Consider the following 15315-nt stretch of genomic DNA (forward strand, 5'->3'; position numbering starts at 1 on the left):
GGTCCTACGCCTTCCACAGAATATATAAATACAGACAAATACATTTAGACCACTTAACTTAATGATTGCTATCGGGATGTGAAGAGACTTTCAACCAGCATAACAAAAAAATTTTCTGAAGACAATCACCTATTGCACCTTTAAGATATCTGTCTGTCTATCTATCTATCTATCTATCTATCTATCTAGTGTAAATATGAATTAATTTTAAAAATAAAAACAGCTCACATAAGGCTGTTTTGGATTTGTTTAACATTAGCCTATATTTGACTATTGACTTGACTATAACTCTAAAATGTGTGAAATAGTGTTCGCAAAGAAGCTTTTGACTGGCAGTGTATGTTTGTAAAGTAAAGAAAGTTGGAGATCCATCATCATGTGGACTGAATGAAAATGCAGGTAGTGAAAACTGCGGGCTCTGCAGATAGTGTATTGAAGTGTGGGAAGTTGTGAGATGGAAATCTCCGGATGAGCTCAGGGAGATTAGAATTTTCAGAGTCTGCCTGCTGCCTATGAATCAAGATAAAGGCTTTTGTTAAGTAACAAAAAATCTTTCCACAGCAAAACAAGACAGATAAAGACACAAGATATCTATTGAATGAGGGACATCTACAAATGAACAACAACAAAAAGAGGGAAATAGTCAGAAAATCTGTTATGCTTCACAGGACAAAAGCTAGTAATAATAAAATATGCAGTGAAAGAGAAGTTTTCATATTCACCAATGTGGTAAAATTAAAACTCTGCTCTCCCTAAAAACCTTATCTTTCAGAAGATAAGCAAACCACACATATGCAATTGCTTTCTGCACAACCCACACACACACACACACCCACACCCTGAGCCAGGAATACACACAACGGCCATCTCCAACAATAAACAGCACAATCCGCTACACAAATATTCTCAATATCCGCTCTTTATTTGGGGAAAGGCGTTGTCATGTGTCATATGTTGGATCCCACGGGGACTCAAACAAACATCTGCTGGAAAAAATGGGATAATAAACATCCTCTTGCTCTCCTACTCGTATATCTGTGATGCTATATTACACAAAGCAATATACAATATAATTAATATACTGAAATGAAATTTCAAAGAGTACCCAGAGGAAGATTTTAGTGCCCAGACGTTGCATATTCACGATTTCTGAATTATATTTCATTTATGACTAAGTATCATCTTTGTCTCTAATATTTCTCTTACAATGTGTTCGATAACTGTTCTAACTATCTATCATTAATAATGATTTGCTTGCTATTATTTAGTAGACATATATAAAATCTCCAGTCACTTGTTGAGTTTCAGTTGACATATTTATTAAAAATAAATTAATGTAATTTATTAAATGCATTAAAATATATTTTAATTATAGGCCTATTACTATTTCATATTTATGTTACTTATATATAATACTTAATATTTATTTTAATATTTCTTTTATAAGTAATATATTATTTTAAAATTAAATATGTTTTTATATTTAGACTTTAATTTTGAAAATAAGCATAAATAAAGAACAGGCAATTACTTTCATCTGAGAATCACAAAACAATATAATGCTCGCAACTCATTTTACTTCTATAATGTAGCATGTAAAATAAGAACAAAAATTGACTTTTTTTTTCTTTTCTTTTACTTTTCTCCCTTAGAAAGCAACAGGCTCAAATTTGATTTGACTTTCTCTGATAATTTCCATTTGCTTTCCCTATAGTCTTATTGGAGAAATAGATGTAATATCATAAAGATCTAATTTGTGATTTTTTTTTCCTCTGGGTGGGCACATGGCTTCCTACAGGTTGCCGTACAGACGCGAGCCGCCGCCATTATATCAGCTGCTAACAAGGATCTTGGGGAATCAAACCGAATAAGCGGGTGACTGATCATAGACCCCATCATCTGACAAAGTGGCGAGCCAAAAGTATCTTCGGGAGAACATGACAGAAAGCAGAATGTTTCAGGGTGGCAGAAACACGCCTCAGATCTGGTTAAAGCAGTCTTGGTGGCAGTTGTCATGGAAACAGAGGTGGGCGGCAGGGCCGTCACAGTCCCATTAGTTGAGGTGATGAGTGTATGGCACGTGGGCAGCGCCGAAGAGTTGCACTGCAATAATAAGGCATCATATACTGTATGATATGCTATATTAGCATTTCATAAAGGTTTCGTGCAAGACCTAGTAGTCCAACATTAAAACGTGTTTGCACTTGTTGTCCGATACGTTGATTGGAAAAACAAAACGCATGCATCAAAGAGGGATGATATTCGGAAAGAAAAATTTAATTTAATAAATATGTATTGTAATGTAGGAGGCTGGAAAAACTGAGAGGTGGAAGGAGCAAAAGCAGAAGGAACAATGGAGAAAAACCATCACTTGTTTCTCCTAAACAGCAAAGAGATTAAATTGAGAGCAAATGGAGATGGATTTTTTTGCATGAAAAAATACATTAATTAATTAATTAATTAAAAAAAAATATATATATACACTGAAGTTGGAAATCAAAAGTCATTTTAATATTATCTCCAACATTTCTCGTAAAGTTCTCATGAAAATATCTGAGCTATGCTGTCCACATTAATTTTATAATTCTATTAATATTTTTTAATTAAATAATATTCACTACCATCTAAGTTTGAGGTCAGTAAGATTTTATTTTGAAAGAAATTAATACTTTTTTTTTTCAGCAAATATGCCCTAAATAAAGACTATACTGTTGCACAAGATTTTAAATTCAAATAAATTTTCTATTTATCAAAGAATCATGGTTTACACAAAAATATTAAGCAGCTTAACTGTTTTCAACATTGATACTAATATAATAAGAAATGTTTGGTTCTTGAGCAGCAAATCAGCATATTAGAATGATTTCTGAAGGATCATGTGACACTGAAGACTGGAGTAAAGATGCTGAAAATTCAGCTTAACCATCACAGGAATAAATGAAAATTAATTTGATACATTTTATAAATCAATTTTAAAATGCATTGCAATAGAAAACAGTATTCTATACAATACTGTATACAATATTATAATAATATTTCACAATATTACTGTATTTTTAATCAAATGAATGCAGTGTTTGTGAGCATAAGAGGCTTCTTTCAAAAACATTTAAAAATCATACTGACCCCAAACTTTTGAACAGTATTGTAAATAATTATAATTGTAAATTTCTATACGTACTTTTGCTGTATGTCAGTGATTTTCTCATTTGTGTCTGTTTCAAAAAAAAAAAAAAAAAATGTGGGAGTGACGTCTGAGACCATACCATAAAAACATAACTTAAGATCTCCATTAAGTCTCCTGAAATATAAAAGAGCAACTTCTGAGCAATAATGCGTTCCTCCGGGGGGTGATTTGAAGAGGATGCTCTCATATGAGGTAATAAAGAGGTTTAGTTACAGAGGATCCAAAAATCACATTCTTATGATCAGTAGATGCATCATGACAAATGATGTGTACTGTATGTTTTGACGTTGACTAATGAATACGTCTTAATGTTGCACATTTACGTACGGCACAAACCCGACCGACAGCAAATAAACACTGCAGCCATAATCATAAACAAACCAATGCTTTCTACAGCCCTCGAACGATCAGTGAAGTAAAACAACTCAAGCCCAGCTGTGCGTCTATCTCCAGACTTCTATTTTCACCACTCCAGACGTCCTCTTCACAGATCTGGCTGGAGCCCAGAAGGCGATCGTATTACCTTCATGTCACAGCACACAGCTATGATGGATGGCCGTTGTTGGTACTGTAACGCTCATGCACATTATTCAACCAGCATTGCTGCTCCAAACAGAGATTGTCTTTCTCATATGGGGCCACCATAGAGCAGGAATGGAGATTGAGAGGTCTAAGAGAGGGAATGTTTTCTCATGATGGACCAATGGCATGACTTGTTTTGGGAGTTCGAGTTCATGAGGGTGTAGTGGTACCACGGTTCAATAGTTGCGGGTAAAGGTTGAAAGTCTGCTTCATGAGATCACGGGTTGGCAGGCTTTCTTGTCAGCTGAAACTCTATGATATAAATGATTTACTTGAAGAATCTCTTGAGACTGCAACTAGTTGAGTTATATTTTTGTTTAATACATACAATGATTATCATAATAATTTTTTATTTTATTTTATATATATTTGTACATGTATTTTAAGCATTCAGTGTTTTGATTTTATTGACTTTTTACATTTTTTCTTTAATATTTTTAATCTTGTTATATTAAATACATTTTAAATATTGTTGATTCTTTATTAATTTTAGTAGATTGTTTTTTGCATTTTAAAATGTAGCAATTTCTTAATATTTACATGTATTATATACAGTATTAGGGCTATGCTAGTAATTTTTTTTTTTCATTTATATATCAGTGGACGATAAAGCAGCTGTCCTAGACTTTATAATTTTAGAGATGCACCAATATTAAAATTCTGTCTGAAACTGATAAGCTGAAAATTATTTTAATGTCATGGCCAATAACTGACAAATTACCAGTTCCCAAATTCTGTAATTTACAAATGACAATTTTTTTTTAGTGTTTAATACATATAATAATTTGTTATTTTTAATTTCTACATTTATATATTAGAAAAATATTTTAATAAGTTATTATTTTGATTTTTGACATTTTTTATTAATTTTTTGTCTTTAAAATTTCGATATTTTTGAATATGAGCATTTTAAATATATTTTGAAAAATCTTTATTAATTTTAATATTTTTGTATTTGAAAAATATTTTGATTGTTAAATAACTAGAGTTTTTTATATAAAATAATGTATATAATTTCTTACTATTTAATTCAATTGGGTTTCTATCACAATCTCACAAACCACCACAACTTTGCTTTTAAACCCAATTTACATTCTTTTTCCCCCTTGTTTTCCTTTATAGCATACAGTAATTAATCTGTTTGTTTGTAATGGCATCCTACTACACTAACCATACTAAGTTTGTATGTAGCATATGCTGTGCACATTATGCATTTTTTTCCCACTAAATTGGATTTGAACTATTTATATGCAAAATAATAACTGAAAAACACTGGCAAAATGTGACATCAAAACAATAGCATACTACAAACTGCATACTGTTTCACATATAGGCAGTATATATACTGTCCAGTATTCAGTACACTGTGCACTAGTATTCCATTCCAGTCGTAGCTAGAATTGAAAGAAAAAATTGTATTAATTAAACATATTAAGTGGTGACCCCTAACCTTTGATTCAATCCTTTGGTTGAAATGAAGAGAGGTATATACTCAGCCAGCGTCTACCATCTTGATTTCTCTGGGAATTGTTAATATGACAAACAGGGCATATCTCTGTTTTCTTTGTCATGCAGTCAGTCAGTGATAAATAGAGGAGGGCTTCAGGTCTTAGTGTGTACAGTAGGAGAAGTCTGACACGAGGGAGATCTTATCCCTCATTTTCTGTGCGGTTGAGGAAGGGTTGACTGATCTTTCCCACGAGCAGTGATCTGTGTCCCTTTTTCTTTACTTACTATACCAATATTGTTTTATCTTATCTGTGGTTGCTGATGTTGACAGCAGTTTATACAGGTTTGCAAACATCTTCATTGATATCTGTGTATATACTGCCATCAGCTGGCCAAATGGAGCTCTGCAATCAATGTTACAAATCACAGAAAATCATTAATCACGATTCTCACTAATATAATATTTCATGATATTTCTTATTAAAATTAATAAATTAATAATAAGTAACCATTAATAATTAATTCAATTTAATTATGTTTATTAATTTAATAAACCATAATAATAATAATAGTAACAGTAATAATAATATCTGTTTTTATCACATTTAATTTTATTAAAATTAATCAATTAATAATAATTAACAATTAGTCTGTTTATTAAATTATATTCATAAATATATTAAAATAATAATTATAATAAACTGCTTATGATTTCCCCCATCTTTTCCTGATGTTTCTTGTTTTTGGAAGACAGTTGGTTACAAGTTGTTTCTAAAATCTTTTTTTTTTTTAACGGACACATAATTCACACTTACATATGTCTGAATTTTATTGCATTAGACAGTAAAATATGGTTTTTGTTACACGGTTCTTGTTTGAGCATAAAAGAAATCAGCAAGAATTTTTGAAAAATAAAATCACATGATCCATTTTGATCTAGTGGTCTAAAACACCTTAGCGCTTGAGATCCATAAGGCGGTCAGTGTTGTCCACAGTGTGGCTGTGACTTTAATCGCTGCACTTTTGAAATTCTTATCATGGACGTAGTTTATGATGGACATTGCACCGTGGTACGCTTCTTCACATGTGGGCTGGATTTGATCCTCGGGAAGAATGAAGCCGTAGTTCCCTTCATCTCGTAACTCAAACGTAAAGGAGTATGGGATCCCTATGAGCCTCGCGAAATCACGTGACGAGCCAGAATTTGCATCTGCGAAGAATGTTTCAAAGTGATTAACTGTCATTCATTTGATAAAAATTGCATTATTTCATACAGAAACAGCTGGAGTTGCTAAAGATCTGAATGGCGGGCTTTGTTGTAATTATACCAAGTAAACTTAATATCATATACAACACTCTAAAAAATGCTGGGTTGTTTCAACCCAACTTTGGGTCAAATATGGACTAACCCAACTTTTGGGTTAAAAATTTAATGTAAAAATTTAACCCAACGGTTGGGTTAGTCCATATTTGACCCAAAGTTGGGTTGAAACAACCCAGCATTTTTTAGAGTGAAGATTAGGGCTGTGCTAATTTTTTGTTTATCTATCTCTCGACAATACACCAGAGGTTTTAGACTTTATCATTTTAGAAATGCATTGCTACGTAAAATACTGTACCGATACGAATTTAAAAACTGATCAAATAAATGAAAATACAAAAATGATCATTTTAAATTTCGGCATCACGTACAGTAATAAAAATGGACATTACTTTTGAGATTTGCTAAAGGTTAAAAGTTTTTAATAATTCGCTTTAATTGAGCCTTAGATAAATATTCGATACTGATAGATATCTATGAATTAAAATATGTCTAATATTGCTGATAACTGATATGTAACTGTGTTGACTGTGTTTTTGACAGGTTGAGGAAAAATGGCAAGATATTTCAGAATTCAGTTATAGCTGAAGGAAAGGATTTTGGAGTTTTACAGAGGTGAAGAAAATGCAGTGACAAGTTTTGAGGTGGAACAAAACTAAAGCAAAAGTCAACTTGAGAACATTCCCTTCTCAAATGAGTCCGCCTTTTAAACATGTGTGATGTCGCTCACTGTATGTCCAATGTCAGCAATTGCTCTTTGACTCATGAGGATCAATCATGACTTAGGTGTGTGTATATATATATATATTGAGCATCCCCGTAATAATGTATTCCATGAGCAAAGTGATTTAAAATTCGTAGTTTATTTAAAAAGTCCACTGTTAGGCCTTTTTTCTAGACCTGATTGTCTTCAGGTCATGAGAGTGTACGTTGGTTTAAAGTACTCACACAGTATATCAGGTGGAGTGCCCACTTTGTAGCTCTTCCCATGCACTGCTGTGATGGCTTTAGCTGCAGCAAGACCTACTTCCATCTGAAAACACATAGACAGATGTGCATATTTCATTCAAAACTTACAGTATGCTTGAAAGCTTCCAATCCTAACTTATACCAAAGAATTTGCTCTTCTTCTTACCAGTTCATCATAATTGGGTGCTGAGATGTTGGGGTGTCCGTAGGGGACGAGGATCAGCTGACCGTATGAGTGGATGGTGAGGTAACAGAGCATTTCATTTTGATGTGCTCCCAAAAAGTCAGTGACAGCTTTGGCCTCTGGCTCAGACAGAGCAGTCGGTCCATTATAGATATCTGAACAGCAGTCCCTGGAGATCCCCACCACTAGTGAACAAAAACAGATGGACTAGATGATCGTTTTATTAGCTCCTTTAGCCTTGATTGCATGCCTGCTCTTGATAACTGCTATATCATGCTTGACTCTGCAGAAGCACAGCAAATGTGAATAGGAGTTTTGTCGGGGTTATCCTTGTAGCTTTTTATTTGCTTACTACTACAACATTAGGTTTATCTCTGCCAGCTTAAACACACCTGCAATTTATGACCTGTAGAGGGTGGGATTGTAGGAGAGTCGAGATTAATATAGTACATTGAGTGCTGTTAAGTCATCTGTTAAGACATGTTTATAACCCTTTATATCTCTTATACTGTATATATAGCTGATATTTGAATTAATTTTTTAATTATATTGTAATAATTTGCAAATGTAAAAACTGCATCTATAATGGTTTAGTAGCATATTAAAGGTGGAAATGTCAATAATGTAATAGATCTGGGTTATTTATTTGTTTATTTATGTAATACAGCTATGTCACAATTATTCAACCCCTATTCAACTTTGCTGTTTTTAATTCATTTGTGTATATGGCATGGCACAAAATTGAAAGCCTTTAGAAAAGTACTGTAAGCCTTTGCGAACTCTATAACAAAGCTTAACTAGCTTTTACACATACTTTACATTTAGCCCATGAATGTGCTGAAATTGAGAAATTGAAATTGAAAACGAATCTCTAATGAAAAGAAAAATGTTACTTACTCCCCCAGTTAGCATAAAAGTTGCGGTTGAGATCAGTGCCAACACATGTGCAGTTTCCAGTCCCTGGTGATCTGGACTTCCTCCATAGTCGAGTCTTTAAAACATATCACATATATTTGTTAAACATGTAAAATGTGCAGATATTTTACCTTTATCAAATGTATGTTACATAGAATACTTAAGAGGATGAAACTCACTGTGTATTCCTTCCAGGAATAAATATATCCGTCCATGTTTAGCACTGGGGTGATATAGAAGTCCAGGTTTTTAAACAACGTGTTCACTTTCGAGTCTGTTTTGTAGGAGCCCAGGATCTTTTCCGGCATAACAAACAGTTCAATTCATTTTAGATTAAATTCATTTAATTCAGTTTAAATATAACAATTTATATATGAATCTCAGGGTCAACACGCTACAATAGGAGCTTTACATCTATTATAATAGCAGTATCAATATTTGTGAGCTCTGCACATACAGTATCTATTCAAAATAGCATACCATAACATAGCAAAAAAACTAAAGAGTGGGCATTGCATTTACAGACAGATGCAGTACATTAAAACCAATGGCCTGTCATGTAATAACATGGATGTGATTTTCCTGGGACTAACACTTCAGGTGTATGTCATCATGACTAAATACATCATATTAAGTTTGATGCAGTGAAGTCTCACCTCTTTAACAAAATGCTGGCAGAAAGCTGGAGCGATCCATTCCCTGGCATGAATCCCACAGTCCATCCAAACGGCTTTCTTGGGTGTGGTGCTTTTGAAGCCGATCTGCATATCAGATGCAAACAAACAAGAAAGTACTATGGTAATATCATGGCATAATTTCAAGTATCTTGAAATATTATAACTGCACCATGGTACCACCACAGAACTTTTAGTAATCTAAATTTAGTTGCAGTTTTATTGTAAAAAATGAAATTATCAGTAAGTCATGGCAACATATGTTATGCCATTACTTTACTTTAAATCATCAAATTAATTTAACCAATTTCAACATAATTTTTAAGTTATGAGAAATTTTAAGTTATAGAATTACAATTTAAAGGGATAGTTCACCCAAAAATGAAAATTTGATGTTTATCTGCTTACCCCCAGGGCATCCAAGATGTAGGTGACTTTGTTTCTTCAGTAGAACACAAACGTTTTTCACCTCTGATCCACCGCAATGTCCAACTGTCCTGAGCGTGTTCACAACATCCAATGAGTGACGTATACGCGCGACAGATTGCTTCCGCTTATGCGTCTACTATGCCAGAGCACGAACACGCGTCACACGCCGGATGTTGTGAATTCATTCAGGACAGTTGGACATTGCGATGGATCAGAGGTAAAAAATGATATAAACGCTATTCAGTTTCTTGCACAGACCAATCGTTTCTTGTCTTAAGACCTCAATGTATCGTCACGAGCCGCAGGGTTTAATTTGGTTTTGTCTGTGTATGTTTTTTTTGACTCTCAAAACCGTGGAGCCCATTGACTGCCATTATATGACTGCCAGACTGCAATGGTTTGAGTTAAAAATCTTTGTTTGTGTTCTACTGAAGAAACAAAGTCACCTACATCTTGGATGCCCTGGGGGTAAGCAGATAAACATCAAATTTTCATTTTTGGGTGAACTATCCCTTTAAGTTGAAATAACTTGTACGGCCAACTTGAAACACGAAATCCACCGAGTGGGAAGATGTTTATGATGATAACAAGTATTGCACTACACAAGTAGTACCTTTAGTAATGTAATGTTCCTGTTCTCATAAGTTTGTCCATATATCATGCTGGACACAACGTCTGGGTTTTCCCTTTCCATCTGATTCATCCAGGCTGAAATCTGTTTGGAGAGATTTACCAGGTCAATAAAAGAATCAATCAATCAATCAATATGAATTGCTAGTACAGGATAACCTCACCTCATCCATGGTGTGGTACTTCGTGTAGTCATACGATCTGTGTTCCAGTCCACCAGCCAATCTGTAATGAATTAAAACACTTTACTGAATCAAATGAGGAAAAATCTCTCAGATGGAATACTTAAAAAAGACTGATCTTATGCATCCAAGTTTATTTGTAAGGACATCCCATGTCCCAATGTCAGATATCCTATTTAATAAAAGCAGTTTCACTTTTCACTCTTTTTTCATTAATGCAAAGCTAGAATTATCTCAGCTTTCCAAACAAAACGTAATGCTTTGTTCTGTCTTAATTCAACCTTTAGAGACCATTAAGACAATGTCATAACTAGGGCTGGGCGATATAGCTAAAAAAGGTATAAATGATATAATGTTTCATATCGTTCGGTATCGATAATTATTGAAATTTTTATAACCTTTTGTAAAACAAAGAGCAATATAATTTTTTTTTTTAATTTAACCACTGTATTTTTAAATTAACCCAATTTATTGAGACAAACAACAAATATTTGTGTGCTGTCTGCGTCACTCATGCGCACGTGCCTATATCATGCACTATATCGAACATTTTTTATATCGTTATCGAAGGTGTACCGTCGATAAATATCGATACCGTTTTATCGCCCAGGCCTAGTAACCCTGAAATCTTACCTGTCCACCAGAGCCAAGACCACCAAAACAGATATTACTGAGCCCTTCATGGTTTGTTTGTTATCCAGGCTTGTTGAACCTGACAGTATGAACCTAGTACAGTCTGACAGTGACTTATAAAGCAACTCTCATCTGATTGAGATACAGAGAAACCACCTCAACTGATAACTGTGTTAATATTTAGACCAAAGACATTTATTTAGCATCCAAGTTATCACAAATCTGGTCTAACACACCGAGCTGTTATAAAGTGAATCCTCCTGTAATCAGGGCATGGTGACAATAAAAATTAAAATATCCATTGATTAACCTTTACTGTGCAATCGGCTCAGTTACTTTATCTGATGCTTAGATATTTCAGTAGTTTTGTTGTGTGTGAAAAGTTCAAATGCTGCACTATAACCGCAAGCCAATCAGCTCACATCATCAGTAATGATATATGAGCTATTTAACATTATCAGCATATAGACAATATGCAGTAATCCCTTGTCAGCAGTAATGTGTATTTCCCTTGGGCTGGGCAATATAAATTAGCATTGAAGATTATGTCTTTTTATTATGATTTATTGCCATTTTATATGACATCCAGACAGAAGCAGTCCAATGGTCAAAAGGTCATGAGTGTTGCATTTATGACTTTTATATTATTAGTATTACCATTTTGACTTTCCATTATTATATACTCTCAGAAAAAAAAGGAACAAAAGCTGTCACTAGTTAGTACAAATAACAGTATTATTAATAATAACAATAATTCATATTCATTCATTCATTCATTCATTTTGATATGCTTGCTGTTAAATAAGGTTTATGTATTGTTAAACATTAACAAAAATAACAGCAACCACAATATCTGTTATATGCTTGCTGTCACTAAATCAGGAGGTCATAATTGACAGATCTTATTTAAAAAACTAAGCTTACAGTATAAAAAGCTACAGTATATTGCAAATAAAAGATGTTATTGGTAATTGAAACAGTAATTATAGCTTTCTGAGGAATATAACCACTAGATGGAGACAGAGGTGGCTGAAAGCATTTTACAGAAGGTATTTTTTTTTATTCACGTCAAATTAGTCACACCATTACACTGAATAAAGAAAACAATTGTTTCATTAAATTAAAAAAAAAGATAGTATTGAATTAAAGGTTATATAATATTTGTTTTTTTTATATAATATTAATAAGTGAACGTGTAATTAAATCCTTTTCTGTAATCCTGTAATGAAATACGTCATAACTGTTTTGCACTTTCAATAGTTTGTCGCTAGCATGCAATCTCGGATCAATTTTATAAATTTGTAGACATTTTTAATGAGACTTTTGTATAATTAAAATGAAGAATAGGTCTCTTATTTGCCTGATTAACACGCTTTCCATAAATCAAATCTAACTAGTCCTACAAATTAAAAATAACAATATTTACATTTACATTTAGTCATTTAGCAGACATGGAAGCAATCAAAATCAACAAAAGAGCAATGATATGTAAGTGCTATAACAAGTCTCAGTTAGCTGCAGTACACATAGCAAGGTTTTTTCTTTAATTATATAGTAAATAAAAAGTAAACAGATAGAATAGAAAAAGAATAGAGCAAACTAGTGTTAGATGCCTTTTTTGCTTTTGTTAATTGTATAATAAATAAAAAGAAAACAAATAGAATACAAAAAGATTAGAAAAGCTAGTGTTAGTACTTTTTTAAGAAAACAAGCAGTTGGTAAATAGAGTAGAGTGCAAGTCTAAAAGGGGCAAGTTTTTTTTTTAGGAATAGAATTATAATAGTTAGAGGGTCAAATAAAGATGGAAGAGATGTGTTTTTAGCCGATTCTTGAAGATGGTTAAGGACTCAGCTGCTCGGATTGAGTTGGGCGGGTCATTCCACCAGGAGGGAACATTTAATTCAAAAGTCTGTGAAAGTAATTTTGTGCCTCTTTGGAATGGCACAATAAAGCGAAGTTCACTTGCAGAACGCAAGCTTCTAGAGGGCACATAACTCTGAAGTAATGAATTTAGGTAAAGGGGTGCAGAGCCAGTGGTGGTTTTGTAGGCAAACATTAATTTCCTGAATTAATTGGTAGCCATTGCAAATTGATAAACAGAGGTGTGACGTGCATTCTTTTTGGCTCATATGGTGAAATGTAGGGGTGCTCGGTTCCAAGTTTTTCGGAGTCGACTCCGACTCCTGACTCCCACCATAGGAGTCGATGGAATCGACTCCTCGACTCCATTTAGCGTGACTGTCCAAATTACTCTAATTTAGCGGTGACATTACCTTTAAATGAGCTATGAATTAGTCACATTATAATGCTCAGGGGATGGCGCTATTGTCTTAAACAGCATTGATATTAAAAATAAATAAAATACATTGACATTTAGTCAATTAGCAGACGCTTTTATCCAAAGCGACTTACAAATGAGGACAATGGAAGCAATCAAAATCAACAAAAGACCAATGATATGCAAGTGCTATGACAAGTCTCAGTTAGCCTAACGCAGTACACATAGGCTAATATAAATTATATAGGCTAATAAATAAAAACAAAATGGATAGAATAGAAAAAGAACAGAGCAAGCTAGTGTTAGAGGTATTTTTTGTCTTTGTTAATTGTATAATAAATAAAAAGAAAACAAATAGATAATACAAAAAGATTAGAAAAGCTAGTGTGTTTTTTTTTTAAGAAAACAAGCAGCTAGTGAATGAGTAAATGCATACGAATGTAAACTTATTGATTTGTTTATTCTTGTTTATTATGTGAGTTCTTAATAATTTAAGGTTAATGATTGAACACAAATAGCCTAGGTTAACCATGGAAAACCAAATTGCATTGCATTAAACATAACATCGCATAACAAAGCATCAATTAAACTACAAAGCTGTCACAGAAGCATGTATAATTACAAACTAAATTTACTATGACTGTTATTTATTTCTAAAGTAACCTTCATGTAGGATAAAAGTAAGGGGGAAAAGTCGTTTCTGCAACAACTCCAGCTATCCGACCCATGCGTGCACGGCCTGTTTCAAACAGCCGCGAATCATAGCACACTCAAACGCATCTTATGTGAAAGCACAATGAGCCCGTGCTGCTGCTTCTGCACCGCTCACGGACTGCACTGCAAACGGATCTTCACTTTAAGTTCACTCACTCTTTGCTGATATACTGCACTAGATTGCCAGACTATAGAGATTTGAGACTCAGGTAGAGTTGAGTGTCATCAGCATAGCAGTGATATGAAAAGCCATGTTTCTGAATGACAGAACCTAGTGATGCCATGTAGACAGAGAAGAGAAGTGGTCCAAGAACTGAGCCCTGAGGCACCCCAGTAGTTAGATGTTGCGACTTGGTCACCTCACCTCTCCAAGATATCTTGAAGGATCTATCTGAGAGGTAAGACTCAAACCACTGGAGTGCGGTTCCTGAGATGCCCTTTGCCAATAGGTTTGACAGGAGTATCTAGTGGTTAACCGTGTCAAAAGCAGGTCAAAAGCGGACAGATCCAGCAAGATAAGTATAGAAGATTTGGAATCCGCTCTTGCCAGTCTTAGGGCTTCAACAACTGAGAGCAAGGCAGTCTCGGTTGATTGTCCACTTCTGAAACCAGACTGGTGGCTGTCGAGGAGGTTGTTCTGTGTGAGAAAGGCAGAGACTTGGTTGAACACAGCTCACCAAATACACAAAATAATGTTCTTTTTAGCAACATTATATGACCCCTTTAATGACGTGAGTGAGTGCAGGTACAACTGCAGGAGAAATGGCTTGAAGGAGATGAGATGGAATAGGATCAAGCAGACAAGTAGGATGATTAGAAAGGATGAGTTTGGAGATTTCCAAATGAAATGCAAAATTTACTTTTATCAGAAAAGAGGACTTTGGACCACTGAGCAACAGTCCAGATCTTTCTCCTTAGCCCAGGTAAGATGCTTCTGACGTTGTTTCTGTTTCAGAAGTGGCTAGGTAGCCCTTTTCCTGAAGACGTCTGAGCGTGGGGACTCTTGATGCACTGACTCCAGCTTCAGTCCACTCTAGGGGGCGTTCTCCCAAGTGTTTGAATCAGCTTTGCCTGACAGTATTCTCAAGCTTCCCTGTTGCTTGTGCACGTTTCCCTACCCAATTTCTTCCTTCCAGTCAACTTTGCATTTAATATGCTTTGATACAGC

General features: G+C 34.2%; 1 protein-coding gene across 1 annotated transcript; it reads right to left on the reverse strand.

Annotated features, from left to right (window-relative positions):
• Positions 1 to 6089: 6089 nt before the first annotated feature.
• Positions 6090 to 11225, reverse strand: LOC107750806 (carboxypeptidase O). The gene is made up of 9 exons (XM_016566370.1): positions 11156 to 11225; positions 10505 to 10565; positions 10324 to 10425; positions 9264 to 9368; positions 8787 to 8903; positions 8590 to 8683; positions 7675 to 7877; positions 7488 to 7572; positions 6090 to 6428 (listed from the first exon to the last, which is right to left on the reverse strand). The coding sequence occupies exons 1-9, from the start codon at positions 11203 to 11205 to the stop codon at positions 6163 to 6165; spliced, it is 1083 nt and encodes a 360-aa protein (XP_016421856.1). The 5' UTR covers positions 11206 to 11225; the 3' UTR covers positions 6090 to 6162.
• Positions 11226 to 15315: the final 4090 nt, after the last annotated feature.

This window comes from Sinocyclocheilus rhinocerous, unplaced genomic scaffold (assembly GCF_001515625.1).
Source record: "Sinocyclocheilus rhinocerous isolate Xijiao unplaced genomic scaffold, SAMN03320098_v1.1 scaffold1302, whole genome shotgun sequence".
Classification (NCBI taxonomy): domain Eukaryota; kingdom Metazoa; phylum Chordata; class Actinopteri; order Cypriniformes; family Cyprinidae; genus Sinocyclocheilus; species Sinocyclocheilus rhinocerous.

Coding starts and splice junctions, on each gene's coding strand:
- LOC107750806 (XM_016566370.1), bottom strand. CDS start 11,205: ATGAAGGGCTCAGTAATATCTGTTTTGGTGGTCTTGGCTCTGGTGGAC. Junction 10,426..10,504: donor AGTACCACACCATGGATGAG/GTGAGGTTATCC, acceptor CTCTCCAAACAG/ATTTCAGCCTGGATGAATCA. Junction 8,684..8,786: donor ATTCCTGGAAGGAATACACA/GTGAGTTTCATC, acceptor TATGTTTTAAAG/ACTCGACTATGGAGGAAGTC.